The 18,254-nt window shown below is 37.4% G+C and overlaps 2 protein-coding genes and 1 long non-coding RNA gene across 3 annotated transcripts; 2 read left to right on the top strand and 1 right to left on the bottom strand.

Annotated features, from left to right (window-relative positions):
- Positions 1 to 1,488: 1,488 nt before the first annotated feature.
- LOC149040136 (uncharacterized) lies at positions 1,489 to 2,795 on the bottom strand. The gene is made up of 2 exons (XR_016180018.1): positions 2,665 to 2,795; positions 1,489 to 2,398 (listed from the first exon to the last, which is right to left on the bottom strand). It is a non-coding gene; the product is annotated as an uncharacterized LOC149040136 (long non-coding RNA).
- A 324-nt stretch (positions 2,796 to 3,119) lies between these two features.
- Positions 3,120 to 10,149, top strand: LOC113676559 (all trans-polyprenyl-diphosphate synthase PDSS1). Its single transcript, XM_027193227.2, has 9 exons — positions 3,120 to 3,424; positions 4,747 to 4,840; positions 6,139 to 6,269; positions 6,448 to 6,701; positions 7,152 to 7,261; positions 7,967 to 8,047; positions 8,173 to 8,286; positions 8,808 to 8,888; positions 9,732 to 10,149. Exons 1-9 carry the CDS (start codon positions 3,150 to 3,152, stop codon positions 9,870 to 9,872), a joined length of 1,281 nt encoding a protein of 426 aa, XP_027049028.2. The 5' UTR covers positions 3,120 to 3,149; the 3' UTR covers positions 9,873 to 10,149.
- Positions 10,150 to 12,985: 2,836 nt separating this feature from the next.
- Positions 12,986 to 15,451, top strand: LOC113676517 (uncharacterized). The gene has a single exon (XM_027193179.2). It carries the CDS (start codon positions 13,490 to 13,492, stop codon positions 14,687 to 14,689), a length of 1,200 nt encoding a protein of 399 aa, XP_027048980.2. The 5' UTR covers positions 12,986 to 13,489; the 3' UTR covers positions 14,690 to 15,451.
- Positions 15,452 to 18,254: the final 2,803 nt, after the last annotated feature.

Genomic DNA, 18,254 nt, shown 5'->3' with positions numbered 1-18,254 from the left:
AGCCTGGGTCGAGTGGGCGGGAAAAAGGAAGGTCTGGGAAGGGAAGAAGTGAAGTCTGAAGAAAAAAAAAATTGTCATTCTGAACGAGTTTCCTTTTCGATTTTTGATACAGATCAAAAGTTCTACTGAGATAATTTGTTAGAGTAGAAGAAGTGTCAAGGCTGCCACCTGCATAACACATTTTGTGATTGCTTACAATGAGGTAATACTATTTGCTGATGCTAGTCAATCTTGGGTCAAACAGGGTTGCATATGTCTTGTATATGATATGCCACAATAGCTAATAAACATTTCTAATAAGCCGAATGCCATATACGTTTTGATTTGTTCATTCTTACGATCTATTAGAGAACAGATGCATAGCTGACAACACAGTTAAAAACCCATTGAGTGACCAAGACAGAATTTCTCCTTACAATATCAATACAACATCAACCAGATAAGTGATGAGAATAAGGAAAAATACTAATTTGGGGATAATATGTTGATCCAATGCTAAATTCTCTGAAATAACATTATACGAACTGTATGGTTGACAGTAAGGAGAGTTACACATTTGATCTGGGATTTAAAAGGTTAACAACATTTTTCTTCTTTATTATATTGAAGAAGTAGATCCATATAGCTGTTGGTCTGTTCACTATAAGAACACAGAAGTCAATCGTAGTTAGACTATCAGTGACATGATCAGCTACACCTTTGGTGCCACCTTCTTGTTCTAACCACAATTTTATGTCATCTGTGATCCAGTACAGAACAGATGCATGAAAGCCAGCAATCTACTTTCTAAAAAGCATCTGCATCTCTCACTTGTCAGGGGTTAGACATGCAGTTTACCTCACAGAAAAGATCTGATGCCAAACTTTGAGCAGGCAATGTCCACCCCTTGAAATGAGGCTCTTTGAGATAACAGGGATTAATTGCCCAATCTTAAAATTTCACATAAATGGAAGGTTTAGTTCATTCAAGGCATCTAAAATAGTCTGATCTACTAAGCTCCTCAAAAGTTGAGTGGGGCTGAAAATATTTATGAGAAAAAAATGTTAACCAAATTTAATTCAAAACAAGGGTATTATCACCATTAGAACCAAAAATTTAATTCTAGCCTCTGCTCAATTTTAACAAACTTCCACAAATTAAAAGCATGGAAACTAAAACTAACTTATTTTGTGTCCATTTGTAACATGAAGAGAAAATCAAAATCTAGCGAACATTATTGTACCGCAAATTTTTCCAGGGCCTTACGTTTTTTGCCAAAATATAGATATTTGCCTTACGATGACTTTCCCTATCCAAAGAACACTCCGGGAAAACAAAACGCACTCCAAGAACAATCTGATGGTCTTCATGCGGCAGTTGGAGCGATGCGAATTGTTAAATCACGTTTCTTCTCGAAATGACCAATTCAGATAATGAAGTCCAAACATCAAAAGAAACACACAATAAAAAAATTAAAACATGACAAAACACACGAAAACAGCTCAAAAATGAAAGACTTCGAAGTAAACTTTATTACTAAGACAACAAATGTATACAAGCCTTTGACATTTGACATTAACACAGTATCTACGTACGTCAATAGTTTTTGTTGAAATTGATATAACTTCAGTTCTACAATACAAAAATAGGATCAATACTCAGAGCAGTTGTTAACAAATATCAATAATACAAGGAATCAGAGTAAATTTCTGATGCACCAACACTCTGTTAAGCAGTCTTAAAATCCAGAAATGAAAGGAATGAGTACTATGTGACATTGTTTTCATCAGATACAAACGGAAGTTCCGATTTTTTTATAGAGCTGCATAAGTCAGATTTGCCATGAAAACGAAAATAAATAAATAATGACGTAGAACTAGAGTGCCACTTTCGCTCAAGTCGAAGGGTTCGTCCAAGAGCAATTCGCTAGTGAAACAAACATGCTTATAAGAAACGTTTCGAGTTACAAGTTCAACACGCATGTACGTAGCAGAAAAACAAACCATATATGAAACATGATGTATATAGATATACAAAGTAACTTTTCTCGTGTCTTTGTGATACAGTGTCTGGAACGCTAGGAGATCGCCGAGATTCCATGTTCTTTCTTCACTCGCTACCTTTCTTTGGACTTTTCTTCTCGTTCGATTCTACAGTCGGTGGCTTCTTCTTAAACGAACCCTTCGGACGTCCGCGAGGTCGCTTTGGACCCGAAGGTTTAGAAACTGTCTCCTTCTTTTTTGCTGATTTCGAGCCCTTGGGTCGACCCCTGCCTCTTTTGACTACAGGCTCATCAGATTCGTCAGCTGCTGGAGCGGGTGCCTTTGGAGGACGACCACGCTTTTTCGCAGAGTTAGCGGCTGCATCTACGTCAGGCATTCTGGTCACTTGTTCTTTTTCTACACTCTACTAGGGAATCCTGAAATGATTACGGCTATTTTAGCAATACAGAACTGGAATAAACACAGAATTAAATTGACATTTTTTCTGAAGGGTGCAGTTGCGATGTAAAATCTTAAAAACAACTCTTGTAGCGAAGATCACCCAGAGGGACGAAACGCAAATTGATGGCGCGAAAATATCACGCGAGACTCTTAGACTTCACTAAGCGAGTAGACAAAACAATTGTGGTGCGAATAATCACTGTTCTAAAAGCGGAGCGACAGGAATGGATTAAAAACTTACCCTCAATTAGCTACGCACACCTGAGAACTGCAAAGTAGTTGACCGTTGGGAAAACACAAGACAAACAATCAAAACAATAAATCGAAGCGACGCTAGGAGGAGGACGCTATCAACATACCCCAGCATGCATTGCGAGGTTATCTGTCAGAAGTTATAGTTCACTGGGCCCGGTTGTTCGAAGGCTGATTAGCGCTAACCCAAGGTTAAAATTTTAATCTGGGTTTAATCATTCCTTTATTCAAAAGCCATTTTGGGATAATGTCCTGTGTTCTTTATAGAGTATCAAAGAGTCATACTCTAACAAAAACAATTCTACTGGATTTTCTTTTAAAGCTATCAGATCTGAAATCTGCTTTTACACTAACCCTGGGTTTTCTTAACCCAGCAAACCCTAGCAAACCCAGCTTTGAACAACCCGGCCCAGGTTTCCTTCCACTCTGCGTAGGAGCCAGAAAAAGCCTTGGCTCTAGAAATGCAGATTCAAGATGGCGGGAGCAATATACACATGTCCTTATGTAATTTTGTCATCTCGCAAGAATTTCACTTGCCGGAATTTCAGCCTTGGTTTGAAAGAATTTGAAGCAGTTTGTAAACGTCATGTATCTAGTATCCGTTCTTCGAGTGTTAATTTTGTGTTAAAAAACCGCTTACCGGCTTTTCAACGCGATCCTTGTGAAAGACGATTTTCTTGCGCATTTGCCGGGAGGGTTCGCCATTCATTAGGAGGATGGAATTGGAGTTTATCTAGACAGTGCTGTAGGTGAGTATTTTTTTTTCCACTGGAAGTTTGATAGTCTAATGGTGTATTCGCTTGGATAGTGGTTAAGGATGATGTTCTGAAAAGGTGACCTTCCCGGCCCCCTATTCCTTGCAATCAGTGGAAGGGTATTACATCATACCCCACTCAAGAAGTGTAACTTGATCAACTGTGGGCGACCTAAATTCGTTCCCTTGTGAAGGAAACTCACCGTAGAACTTGACGAATTGGAAATTTTCTATACGACCTGCTGCAACATTCTAAAACTCAATGCACGATATACACCCTACAATGAGGTTTTGGGGTATAAGCGAGCTCTTGAGCTTGTGGGGTTTATTCCTGAAACCCTCCTAATGCTCAGATTGATGTATCCTGTTTTGTACTGAATTTATGTTTAAAGAAATGGGCTTTTACACTTTTTGACCCTCAATTCAGCATAGATATTCTCCTCACTTTCCTTCAAACATTTCTAATTCTGTAAAGAGAAATTGGATACAAGACTGTCTTAGAGGTCAAATGGTGGAGAAAACTGTTTTAGTGGATCAGCAGGCAAGGGGAATCCCCTTGATAGCTGGTGTTTAACTAAACGGGACTCCTCACTTGACTTCTGAGAGACTACTTATCATTTTGTGAAAAAATTGCCCACTAATTTTTGGGATTACTCTTGTCTAAATGATCAAACAAAGAGTATAACTATTGCATGTAGCTTGATACTGTTAACATACTGAATTCAATTAGTGAACAGAGGTTGAGGTAAATTGACTCTCCAAAGCAGAGAATTTTGGTAAAATAAATTGTGATCATGTCCCATTTTAATCCCCAGGACTGATCTTTTAACTGTTTCACCCCCAAGATCTAAAAATCAATTCTCTATACAGTTTGCCATATCTTTCCTTGTAATGTTAGCTCAGAGAATTTGCTAATAGATCAAACAATATCCTGGGCAGTGCTTATATTTGTCTTTCTTCTCGTCAACCTTGTGCTTGAAAATGTATCGATACATTATCGTAAGGAGAATTCCAAAAGGTGCTAAAAATGCAACTTTTTTTACAGTATCAATTCACTACCCAGTAGACAGGTGATGAGAACAGAAAAGTTAGACAGTATTTTATGATTGAATACAAATCTCAGACCTCACATTTTACATGTGAGGAATTTAAACAATGGTAGACAGTAAGGAGAATAACCACGCAGATCTAAGGAGTGACACTTAACATACAGGACATACCACACTTTTAATGTGTTGGAACAATTTTTGTAATGTACCTTAAGTCTTAATATAATTTGGTAATTTTGCAAAGTCTTTACTATCCTTTATTTTGCAGATTTTCGACATATTCGTATACTGAGAAAACACATATGGACCCTCATTATTTAACAGAAACACATTTATCACAACTCTGTGAAACAATAAAAAAGGTAAACAGTGTCAACTACCTGGTAATGTTTCCAAAGAGAAATCAGTGACTGGTTTTTCATGTCTTTTGAATATAATTTTTCTTTAACTCTTTTGTTAGTGACACACCTGTAATATAATTGCACTCAAGAAATTGGGGAAAGGAAGCATGGCCCTTAAAGATGCCCCACCCCCCCTCCCAGCGATGCATTCATTTTATTAGCCAAGAAAAAGCGAATTTCAGCATAATTGTTTGAAAAGCAGCTGCGGCTGGCAAAAATTGTCATCTTCATGTACAAATACTCTGCTTTTTTGCTAGTTGCATTCTTGGTACATGGTGGCAACAACAACTGCAGTATTAATTTGTAGTCTTGAGGTCCATGCATAACATGAAAAAGATATATACTCTACTAACTGTATTTACAATATTTGTATTTGTAGAGTACAAGCTTGCACACAAAATGAAAAATACAAGGGACTTGCACTCATTAACCCTTTAATTCCCAAGAACTGATTTTCAATTCTCCCCTTTGGCTGCTAAACATTTCTTTAGTTATTAGTTATGAGAATTTATTGTTAGATCAAGATAGCAACTTCTACCCGATAAGTTTGACTATTCTCATTTCCTGTTTGCGGAATAGTTTATGAATATTTTAGGGGGAAGTTGTGTCTATCACTTCTGGGAGTTAAAGAGCTAACCTTTAAATTCTAAGTGTGATCAGCGTGTTACTTCTCACTGTTATATGGCTGAATCATTCAGATCACAAGAATAAAGGAAAGATCAAGAAAGCTTTTACTTGTCAAAAGAATTTCTCCATGTCAGTACCAAAGGAAATGTATAGAAAAGAGTATAGAGATAATTAATTCTGATGCCAGGGTATAAAGGATTAATAGAAATTACAAGACATAGTACATCCAGTTGCCAATCTACATTTGTAAAATTAAGTTTATTTTAAGAGATTTTTAATACTACTACAACTCTTGAAACTGAATATTTTTTTTTTCAATTAAAACTTCAGAGTGTTATACATATGTACACAATGCATAGCCTTGATTCTTTAGGAAACACAGGAAAAAAGCAACATATACATGTATGTGGTTCAACAAGAAAGCAGCAGCTTTTAAAACTTTTCATCAATCTTGTTGATGTGCATCTACATGGTGCATTCAAAAATCTTCCAGAATAAACATGGTCAGAAGATACAAATTCACCTATATAGAGATGCTGCATTCTTCTGAATAGTATGAAATATAATCTTTACTTATTTGATTTGTTAGGAAAATGTGTTCCTTATTGCTTTTTTCCATCTTTTTTATATAGGAACTCAATTCCTCCATCAAACCTCTGAGAGATGTAAGTCAATATTACTTTGATGGTCAAGGAAAATACATCAGACCAATGATCGTGCTTTTGACTGCAGAGGCGTGTAACACACACACCTCCAAAAACAGGTTTGTTCCTATTTTAATTCACAACTCATACATAAGAGTGGGCGTCCAGCTCAAACTAGGAGCCCAAGTGTTAATGCCACCTGACTAAGGTACAGAGAAAACTAAACGACTAGTTTAAACTGAATCACCTCTTGGGCTGAAGTCATTCTGTGTGCCACCACTTTCATTCTTTCTGCAGGAAAATCCTTCCATCACAAACAACAGTTGTAATGGTGTCAGAAATGATTCACACAGCCAGCCTGGTTCACGATGATGTTATTGATGGAGCTGATACCAGACGGGGAAAAACATCTGTCAATAAAATGTTTGGAGAGAGGATGTCAGTTTTAGCAGCAGACTACATTCTTGCCTGTGCTTCTCAAGCTTTGGCTAAGCTTGGAAATAGTGAAGTTGTAGAATTGTTAGCCAGAGTTGTAGATGACCTTGTAAAAGGTGAATATATTGCTTTATCATTTGACCCCAAAAGCTCTGCATGCACTTTTATTGGAAATCTGAAACTAATTTTTCAAAAAAATTAAGAAATGGATCAGGAACTGTTTGGGGTAGCACAGGCTACTGGATGGAAAAATGGAACACAAAGGAGAAAAGAGAAAGAAGAATGATGGTATCATAAAATGCTTTTTGTCCTACAGGTAGTTCAGTTGGGCACGAAAGGGGCCTGTTTGGATCTATGTTATGACGTATGGATTAAGGGCAGTTAAATGCCATGTCATCTATGTCATCATCTGCTGGGATAAATTCACAAAAAAGTCATGATGTAGTGTTTAATTCCATTAAGAAGTCAAATGGGCAGCTTATGGTGAAAAAACAGTGTCACATGTTAGATTTCAAGTGCAATGTTAGTTGTGTAAGAGTCATTTTTCTATCATGTGTTACTTGTAGGTGAATTTATGCAGCTAGGATCGAAAGAAGATCCCGATGAGAGGTTTAATCATTACTTAGAAAAGACATACAAGAAAACTGCAAGTTTGATAGCATGTTGTTGCAAAGCAGTAAGTATTGAGAATCCCTTTTGTATCATTTCTATCTTAGTTTATTTGTCTGGTTTACTTTATAGCTATGAATGTTTTTGTGTTTCATGGTTGATCTCCTGAGCAAAAATCCCTTCATTTGGTGTGTCCTATTGTAGTAATGACTGAAGATAATTTTTTGCAACTCCAGAGGAGCCTTGAAATATTGTATAAGTTGACCTCCCCTTACAGAATAAGTATGCTCCTAAAACCATGTCTATGAGAGAAATATTATATTATATTATATGTGCTTGAAAATCATTAGCAGATGCCGTCATTTTGAATCTTACGTAGGAACCTGGCTGCTTACATGTGATTTAACAGAGTATCACTCTTTTTCCATCTCAACAGTAAAGAGGGACACCAAAAGACAACCTTGAATCAAATAATTTGTGTTCGTTCATGCGTGTGTGCGTTATGGCCCAAGCGGAATCTGTTTATCCTCTTGCATGTACAGCCAGGGTTTTTAATGTTCTCAAAATTGTTTCCTTCAAAGAAACAAATTCAGTATGTAACTATTTGAAGACAATTTGTAATGGTTAACTTACCCTAAGGATTTTCAAGACACTGTTAGTAGTGACCTTTACACGAACTTTTTTAAAAGCGGGAAAATGATAACATGCGTATGGTTTCTGAAGCTACTGAAACGTGAATCAATCTTTTTAACTATGAATATTTGATTTTCAGGTGGCTGTATTTGGAGATTGTGGCCCAGAAGTACAAGAAATTGCCTTTCAGTATGGCAGAAATATTGGAATGGCGTTTCAGGTGAGTCAATTATCATTTTGAGTCACTAGTGTTTTCATGATTATCATTACGCCCCACCCCTGAAGGAGAAACGCGCCACTGTCACGTACGAGTTGAATGAAGTTGTTCTCTGTCCGGTGTTGTAGGTAGTAGATGATATTCTGGATTTTATAGCCAGTGAAGGAGAGATGGGAAAACCAACAGCTACAGATCTTCGGCTGGGACTTGCAACTGCGCCTGTCTTGTTTGCGTGCGAACAGGTAATAACACTACCTATCTGCTGAAGACCTTAAAAAAGGTTCAAGGAAAGAGATGGAATAGAGATAGGTGTAGGTACAAAGTACAGGATTTCATATTTATTAGCGGTTACTATTGGACACGCTCGTTCGGCCAAGATGGGAAGTAAAGAATGCGGTTAATGAGTTAGGACCATATTCACTACAGAGGAAAGCGTGCGTAGTCTTGTCCAATAAAACCAAGCACTTAACACTTCGCCGCTAACACTGCAGAAGTATAATTTTTTTTCGCTACTGCAAGTTTATTTGCTCTGCCTTCAAGAAGCATTGTTGCTGTATTTTGTGCCGTTATTACTGTGAAAAAGAAACGTCTGGAAAAGTTAAATAATATGAAAGAAAAAAGGACCCATAATTTGCAGACTGTGCGAGCATCTCGACAGCCATGGATTGCCAACCAAAACACTGAAGTCAGTTTAACTCACTCACTCTCAATGCCAGATATATAATAAATGGACTTGTTTCCTCTTGGTGTGTTTAATTTACAGTACCCTGATTTGAATGCGCTCATCATGCGTCGGTTTAAAGGCCCTAATGACGTGGAAGAAGCTCGGGAAGCAGTTTATAAGGTTTGTTGCTCTGAATTATCATCTTCTCATCTCATAAGGAAATTCAAAAGTTTCTTTAGGCTTTCTTTCCACCTCAGGAGTCGCTCGAGGGATAGGCGTGGGCTACTTACTTGGACAGTTGCTGAGTATCGAGTCTACTTTTCCTGTCCGTTGTCAGAAGATTATGCCTGTGAGGTTGTTTGTATCTCCAGTTTATAAATTTCTCTTGCGATTCTTTCTTGCACCCTCCTGTCGGCCTTTTGTAATTTTTGCTCCGCCTTCACTGATGTACCCGGCCAGACTTGGTAGATAATGGACAAATTAAGATGTAATTTAAAGTGGCAGACTAGTCTTTGGGCAAAATGGAACCAATTTATTCTTTGAGATATTCAGAGAGTTGAATGAGATGAACTAGGTTATGACTGTGGTTACTACACCACAGTTTTATTTGTTACGAATTGGAGCACCTCTGGACCCAAACTTGTCCCCAATCTTCTCTCCTTTGTCACCCAGAGGTTCTCTCATTTGTATAAGAAAGAGATCCGTGACGGGAAAGATGGGAAAAATTCCTGCTGCTTTGTCGCCGCCCACTTTGACTCGTCCCCATCTCCTAAGCCTGAGCTCATTTGAAGACCCTGGCGATATGGACCAAGCAAGGGAATCAAATTCGGTTGTTGGGTAGGACGTGAATACTGACAGCTTCGTCAGTTTTTCGTTCGTTATTTCGGTTGTATTGTTTTTATTCTTGTTCACGGTGATAACTTGTTCGCAGTAATGAAATTTTCACGTCGATACATACTCGACCGTCGAAATGGCTTAAGAAAGAAACTGATTATCAATTTCCCCCTGATTTTTAAATTTCAGAGTGATGGTATTGCACGCTCTTATACACTGGCCAGTCAGTATGCTAAAGAGGCAGTCAAACAAATCAACAAGCTGTCTTCTTCTTCCCAGAGAGATGCATTGATCACAATCACTCAGCAGATCCTACAAAGACGAAAGTAACTACTTGGCGACTTTCCGTTTCCCTTCTCCCCCCTCCCCTCCCCTCTCCCCGAAAATCTTACTCTTTTATTTTTGTCTATAAGTTGTAAACGAATTGAGAAGTGATCACGAAACTTTTTAGGAGACTAAAGACTGACAATATTTGCCGTCTTTCTACATGACTTGTGCGTTGAAGTGTAAGAGTACAACTCTAAGAAATAATTGATTCTATATTTAAAAGGATTATAAACTGATTCTGTTTTTAAATTGTGAATAAATATATAGTCACTTGGTTTAAGGAATTCTTACTTATTTACGATATGAAATACGTAAGAGAAACTGACAGACTTGAGAACAATGATGGAAGGAGTTTTAGGGGCCCATCTCATATCAATGAGTCTGTCGAGCGCTCTCACGCTCTTGACCAGCGGCTAAAAATTTGATGGCCATTCTGCAATTCTGCATGCTTTTGTTCAAATGGAAAGTGCATGAATTCCATTGAAGATAATTAAAGTCACATGGTACACTAATATAGCCAATTTTTTTTGCTTGTGTGATACAGATACAGGGAAGTGAAGTAATATGAAAACGTTATTCAGCACTGATCTGGTCACAATTTCGTTCTTTTGGCACTTTCTAGTTGACGTGGAATTCGATTGCTCTTTTGAACTGTCCTAGACTCAGATAAAAATTGCCGATATTTTCATTGTCCCCTTTTTCTTGAGTAATTTCTAGATGACGTCGATGGTACTCGATTGCTGTATTGAACTGTCCTAAACCCCGATATCTTGTTAACATATTACTACCAATAGCGTAACTCCATTTTCTGCATGTAAATCCACACACAACCCATAATTTCTCCATTCGCTCTGACGAACGACTAACGCTCGAAACGTCAGCTTTAAAACTCTTTACATATTTCCATTATCCTTTTTTCTCCGGTCTAGCAATTTCTAGATGAAGTTGATGGTACTTGATTGCTGTTTTGAACTGTCTCAGCCATGATAAGCTTTTCCGAGATTGCCATAACTCTCTCCCTCTTTGGCCTTGTTTCCCACGTCTTAAGCAATTTCTAATTGACGTTGATGATACTCAGTTGCTGTTTTGAACTGTCCTGAACTGCGATAATCTTTGCTAAGATTGCCCTAACCCTCTCCCTTTCCCGCCATGTCTGCCACTTCTTTGGCAATTTCTAGCTGACGTTCATAATACTCAATTGCGGTTTTGAATTGTCCAATACCCCGATATACATTGTCGAAATTTCCATAACTCTCTCCTTCTGTTGCCTTATCCCCCACTTCCTTAGCAACTTCTAGATGACGTTGATGTTTCTCGGATGCCTTTTTTGAACTGTCCCAGGCCACGATAAGCTTTACCGAGATTGTCGTGGCTGATTCCCTCACTAGCCTTATCTCTCACATTTTGGGCAATTTGTACATTATATTGACGATGCTCGATTGCCGTTTTGAAACCATCTAAGACTTTGATAAACGTTGCCTATATTACCATACCATACTATTTTTTCAGCATTGTCTCCTACTTCTTTGGCAATTGTTAGATGACCTTGATAATACTCGATTTCTGCTGTGAATTGTCCCAAATCATAACTAGCATTGCAAATATTGCCATAGCAGATTCCCACGCCAACTTGTCTTCAAATTCTTTGGCGATTTCTAAATGACGTTGATGGTCATCCACTGCTGATGCCCACTCCAGCCTTGTATCTGTTGTGGTTCAATTTTTTTTTCTGGTTTAAATTTTTGACAAACCAGCGCAAAATTTTTAAACTGTTCGAGATTATGATAAGCGTTGCCTTGATTGCCATTCCTGACTCCATTTCAGATCTCTTTCTTATCTTTTTAAAAAGAGACCTGGAAACTTCCTCTTCTTAAGAAGGAGACCTGAGCCCTTCCTTCACGCTCCTCTTCTTTGATTGGGGTCAGTGACTTATTAAACCACTACCGATGCGCGCTAGACGACATAATGAAAGACTGATTTTACTTTTGTCCTAAGAATTTATGACTTGCCAAAACCACGGAGTGTAGGAAACGGTAAGTCATAAATCATTCCAAATAAAATTGACATCTGATGTAATTTCTATGAATGAACCTTTAAAAATATGGTTTTGGAGGTCATTTTGTCCACTTCACTCCACTTCATGCCAACAAGTTAAGCTGAAACCGTTTCAGGAAATGAAACCGTGTTTACGTAGAGGCCTAACTTGATAGCGTGGTGACTGAATTGTTTCTACTTTGTGCGAATGGTAATTTTTTTTACGTTACTTCTTCTTTATTTTTCTTTCATTTTATTTTATTAGTTTTTTTCATGTATTCAAACTTGATTATTCAATATTTTCTTTCGTGTCACTTTGTCGGCAATCAATTACTGACACGAAAATATCTCTTCGTTTTATATTGCTTCGCGTCTCACCGAAAAAAATTGTAATCCTTTTTGCGATACAGCCACAGTAAGTATCTTGAATTTTTCCTATCAATTTATGAGCTTGGATGACAGTTTTTACTAATGGGTACTAACTTTTACCCGCTCACTTATAGCGGGAAAAAATTGAATTAATATTTATTTAAACCAACTTATACAATTTAATTATGTAACCATAGCCCTACAATAATGCAATAAAGCTCAGTTGAAGGCAATTTCCTTTCAGCTCATTGCATTTTCAAATTTTAAAATTTTAGAAAATTGTTCCTAGAAAAAAATCTTAATTTTCTAATTTCAGGAAGTATCATGTAAAATTTAGTTGTTAAGTAAGTTTGAATTGAGCCATTAATATTGTTTTGTTTTATAAAGCAAATGCCAGTTTCTACAATTTTCATTTCGGTTTTTGAATAAAGCAGGTGAACTTTATCATTTAACGAAAATTAACCCAGTGCTTAATGAATTCCCGGAATAATAACAAAATGTTTCTTTTGTCTTGTTCTTGAAAACGATTTTCATTTACTTCTCATTATAGGATAAGTTAAGTAAATATTATCATTAAGATACCATATTAATTATTAATTTAGTCAGGGAACCATCATTAAGCGCCTTTACGTCACTGAACTGTTTGATTTAACCCTTTCCCAAGATCAGCTGTCATAAGAACGCCTTTCTCTCTCTCGAAACGTGTCAGATTTCCACAAGTAACTGAAGGTGAGTACGAACGAAGGTGAAAACCGTGAGCTACTCCTGCACCTGTATCCTTTCATTCATTTCCTTGTTTTCAGAGCCGTAAGGATGTGTGTATCAATAGTGAGTTCTTGATAAATTCTTATATCTTGAAAATGCATGACAAGACGAAATATTTTACTTCTTCCCAGATGGAAAAGATTAGCGGACTCACAAGCCTCTGATTCCACTGACTTAGTGTATTGTTTTACCTTCATCACTTTCCATGCACTCTCGGAAAATTGTGTTGATAGTGAAAAGTCCAAACTTCATCTGCGGTCCCCGCACTGGTTCTTGAAGTTAGAGTCGAAGACAGGCTCTTAATAGGAAAACCGTCGTTGTATCAAGCATATTTGCTTTTCCAGCGAGTTCATTCCAGCAAGGCTTGAGACATTTACAGGAAGCAGGAGCCTGACGACATCTTTTACCGAACACTCAAAAATTTGCTGGCTTTTTCCTCCATTAGAATTCTCATGGGTAGTACGCAAACTTTGGAGAGGATTGTTGCTTCAAGTGATACTGTAAGTAATTTTTCGCATCTGAACAATAACACGGAGGCAATTGACGATATCTACGTGTTCACGCCGGCTGGAGACACCGCTAAACTTGTGCTCTGTTCAGTTTTGTTGGCTACTGGAGCACTGGGATTTTTCGGCAATTGTTTTTTGTTCTATTTTCTGTGTCTAAAGGTTAATAAAGCCGCATTTCGAGCCAGCCGTTTCCTGAACAATATAAGATTGTATCTGAGGAGCTTAGCTCTGTCCGACATTTTTACTTCTGGCGTGGCTCTACCTCTATTATGCACTCAAGTTTTATTTGATGTCTTCCAAAGTGGGTGGCCATGCAAGATTGCTCGATATTTCCAGTTAGTATTCCCTACCATTACGCTGAATAACCTCATGGTGATAAGTCTAGAAAAGTACTTATCAACCCGGCGAATTCCACGCACGTTCAGCATCGAAACAGTCCGAAAAATGATCATTGGTGCGTGGGTATTTGGAGTCCTCATTATGTTAGTTTCTGTTGCTCCGTATAACGGAATGAGGCTCAGTCTCAATGAAACCCATTTTACCATTGTGTGCAGAAATGACGAAAATTTCTACCCATTTCGAGTGACGATGCTCTTATTTCCATTACAGTACATCCTGCCGAGTATATTTGTGAATTTCATCAACATAAGTTTGATCAAAACAGTGTGGAGAAGAAGTAAAACAAGAGTTGGAAACGGTACAATTAACGCTTGCAAGACTCGGTTGACAGCCACAAGAATAAAAGGAACATCGCTTCTCATTGCTTTAACCTTTTCCTTCACCATTCCGTGTCTTTTCTTTATAGCTAATATTGCATACACTCAGATAGCCAAACCACAACGAGCTTTTGCTGTAGATTATATAATACGCTATGCTGCTGGCGGTTTCGCATTTGGTAGCAGCGTGATAAACTTTATGATTTGCCTAGCTCAAATGAAGGACTTCCGGGAGTTTCTGAAGAGTTTTTTAGTCTTAAAAGGAAGGAAAAGAGGCAGACCTCGTATTGTACCTGTGATCTATAGGACAACAGTACAACAGGGCCTTTCATGGCAAAAAATGAACTCAAAAGATACGACGAACTGGCTTGAATTAAGCCATCAAAACAATCGAGCAAAAATATTTTCCTTCTCGAACTCCTTGTAAAGAAACTCAGGGAAAAAATAGACCAAGCGCTGGCAAGCGTACGCTGTCTTCCTTGCTAACAGCTCATTGTTGTCTTTGCTGGGCAGCTGAAGATTGATTCATGCCAAACGATCGTGTATCAATTGAATTATACAACAATTATACAACTCAACTTGTTTGGGTGCTCTCCAAACCTCCCAAGTGCATCCATTCCTCGATGAAAGTACACCTAAAAACATGTACCAGTTTCTTTTCTAAGATCAAGAAGATATCTTTTGACAAATCGATATTCATGGGTCGACATCAACGAATATCACAGCGGGAAAAGAAACCTGAAATAATTCAGGATTGTACGGACTTGCTACTTGGTTCTCTGTTAGTGGTAGCGTTTATCCGGCCAATGAGAGGCCCGTATTCAAGAAATTCTCCTGTGTCCACGCATTTTCTACACTTGTAGGTTGCATGGAACGCTATCTAGTATTGTATGGAAATGAATACACAATAGAAAAGAGGCGAAGTTGATGGAGACGTCAGCAAGTTTTCTCAATTTTTTAGTCACTTCAAAGATATTATAACTATTGAGTATAGCCACTATATAATTTTATAGTGTAAATTAGCCACCGTTAGGAGTTTCTAGACTAACGTTTTTGGCGTCAGTTAGCCCTAGAATACATGAGAGAAATTTTGGGTTGTACGTGTTTTATATGCAGCAAAGTGGAGCTATACCATTAGTAGGAACATGGTAACTAGAAAAACAAGAATAAATTAGTTGAATGAAAAGCGTATGTTGATACCTTGAAGATTAAAAGTGCCGATTTGACAGCTAAATTTCTGATGTAGAGTTTTAGGGCTTTCCGAACTGCCTACAGCCTGGTTTATAAAAAATCCTTTCCTTGACTGGCCTTGGTTATTGTTTTAGATTGGTCTTCTCCTATGCCCCGTTTACGAACTTTGTGTGATGCAAATCACGGGAGCTTTTCAGTGCATTTTCTCCGGCGTGTCGTATTCGCCTTAATGCTTGAGAGCGCAGATGAAAACGACGACTTTAGAAGACGGTTTCAAGTGAGGGGCATTTTGAAAATTCTGATGTACAAAGCGTCGCATTTTGTCGCCACTGCCAGCATTCAAAAGTGTTCTAGAAGGGACGGAAGAAAGTAAATGCATCAAAAGGTACGTGCTTTCGAAAGAAAAATTAGAGGGAAAGTCCAAATTATTAAGTGAATGAAATTCCTTCAAGTTACGTTTCGGCGCAAACGAAATTGATAGTTTTGAAAATGCTTTTTTGCGATCGTATCACCAGAAAGATTTTCTTTCGGGTGAGAAGCTGGCCTAAAATTCCGGCTCAATGAGATAGCGGACATTGACACCAGAAGTAGTGAAAACCTGCACATTCAATTTATTTCATTTTTAGTCCAGTGCTCGGCAAAGTTCGATGCTCTGCTCTGCATTTATGAGTTACAAGAATTTGTGTGGAGAAGCTAGTATAAAACTACTGCAAATGAAAATTAGGCTTTTCTAATCTGCATCAACATCATTAATATTTTCTTACGAATAATAGGGAAATATCTTCCATTTAGGTCGGAAGGTGTGAGAGAACTTTCAAAACAATCTTTCTTGGAGTGATTCTAATTCCGTATTTCACCTCTAAGTTCTGATATTTTATGTAGAGAATTAATACACTCACATATAGCATAGCTTCTTCTTTCTGGTGTTTTTAATAGTGTAATCCTGTTGCCCAGAACTACGCTTAAAAAAACAAAAAAACAAAAAAAAAAACAGCAAATAAAACATACCCCTGTTGCCCAGAACTACGCATTGAAAAAAAACATGCCCAAACCGTGAGCCATATTTCAAACGACGAATAGGGTAGTGCTGCTAAAAAACTCAGCGCGGAATACACTCAAAAACACTTTTAAAAACGCTCACCTAATTAAAAACATATATAAACAATAGTCTTTTCTCTCATTTTGATGTAGATAAACCGGTTATATTCTCTTGTAGGCTTATGACGCAGGTGATTTCCCAAGAATAGCGTCATTTTATTTTCGTCAGTATACGTGTAAAGTTAAAATTTTGCCAGCTTCGAACACAGTACTCTTTTTCTGTTGGTGATATTGATAAACTTCAAATTGAAGAAGAAGAGAGAAACAAAAGGGTAGGAAATTTTCCCATCTGTTACGCTCCCAAAGCGAGACGAAGTATAATTTTTTCACTGAAACTGCTACAGTTTTACTTAATGTAGTTTAAACTGCACCAAAGGGGAATGCTGATTTATCCAAGCAATTTTTGCTGGAACGAAAAACAAAACTGCACACTCTTTCCACATTTGTTAATTTCATAATAATATCTTCAATTAAGAGAAAAAAAATTAGATTTGAAACGAATTTTGAAATTTGTCGACATGAAGAAACAAAATTATACCTTTGAGCTGAAAACCATTGTTACACAAAACACTGGAGTATATTTTTTTCGCACAATTGCGTCGCACGAAAACTCATTAGATTACATTCACTTTAACTAATGGGGCGATTTCATTACGAAAGTCCATTCAATCGAACTAACGCAGTATAGGGCTCAAAGTCAGTCTAAAAGCAGTTTTAAAAGGCACAGTTGTCTATTTGGAAAGGAACCGATTGAACTTAAAGAGGATGAATTATACTCACAACGTATGGTTAATGGTTTAAAGAAAAAGGATAATAGCTATCAGCTATTCATGAGAAACTTATTTCGACAAAAACTTATCAATGAGACGTTTCATTCGGCTTTTCATATGTCGGGAAAATCCCATACGATTGGCGATTTCACTGTTTCGCGACCCTCCCAGATTTTCCCAACATATCGAGAACGGGGATCTCTACGATTTCGAATTTTCATGCGTAAAAATTTGGAACGGTCGGGAAAGAATGAAATCTCCGGTTGTTTGGGATTTTTCCTGATTCTTCAAAACAAGGCCTACGAAACGAAGAGAAAAAACGAGTGGTTTGGTTTTTAATGACAGAAACTGAACATCTGAAACATAAGGTTTTCTAAGAATCCAGACATTTGCATTTGAGAATTAATCGGAAATCATTTGGAAGGATAAATAGGACAGGAACAAAGGGATATAGATGAGATGTCATTTGGTATTTTCTTCAGGAGGTTATTCAGTAAACCACAATCGAACTCCTTTCGAGTGCTTTATCGAGAGTAGATCAAACTTAAGCATGAAACGAGACATTAGGTTTCGAAATCTTTTTTTTTTCTACGGTCATTCATTATCAGTTCGTGCTACACTTATTTTTTCGTAATAAAGGATTTTTTACCTTCTTTTGCTTAATAATATCATGCCGTTACTTTGCAAATATGATATATTGAAAAAGTGCTAAAAGAACAGAATTAAATTCCGTTCTTAACTTTTTAAAAGTTTTCTCTAAAACACGTAGAATAACTAACAATCTTTTTTATTTCGTGTAAGTTGGTATACGTGCATTGTCACAATCTCTTGGGTTTTGTTTCTTGATTTTTTTTTTCTTAGCGCTCCTTGATTACCAGCTTTTCATTAACACCAATACTATCCAGCGGAAAGGATATTTTAGAAATTCAAATT

Source organism: Pocillopora damicornis, chromosome 9, assembly GCF_964200805.1.
Source record: "Pocillopora damicornis chromosome 9, jaPocDami1.2, whole genome shotgun sequence".
NCBI lineage: Eukaryota > Metazoa > Cnidaria > Anthozoa > Scleractinia > Pocilloporidae > Pocillopora > Pocillopora damicornis.
This window is presented reverse-complemented; position numbering and strand designations above follow the sequence as displayed.

What these genes read in the sequence shown, in the direction of transcription:
- LOC113676559 (XM_027193227.2), top strand. Translation starts at nt 3,150, where the DNA reads ATGGCGGGAGCAATATACACATGTCCTTATGTAATTTTGTCATCTCGC. An exon ending in TTATCTAGACAGTGCTGTAG is followed by an intron (nt 3,425 to 4,746) that starts GTGAGTATTTTT and finishes TTTATTTTGCAG; the next exon opens with ATTTTCGACATATTCGTATA. An exon ending in TCTTGTTTGCGTGCGAACAG is followed by an intron (nt 8,287 to 8,807) that starts GTAATAACACTA and finishes TTTAATTTACAG; the next exon opens with TACCCTGATTTGAATGCGCT.
- LOC113676517 (XM_027193179.2), top strand. Translation starts at nt 13,490, where the DNA reads ATGGGTAGTACGCAAACTTTGGAGAGGATTGTTGCTTCAAGTGATACT.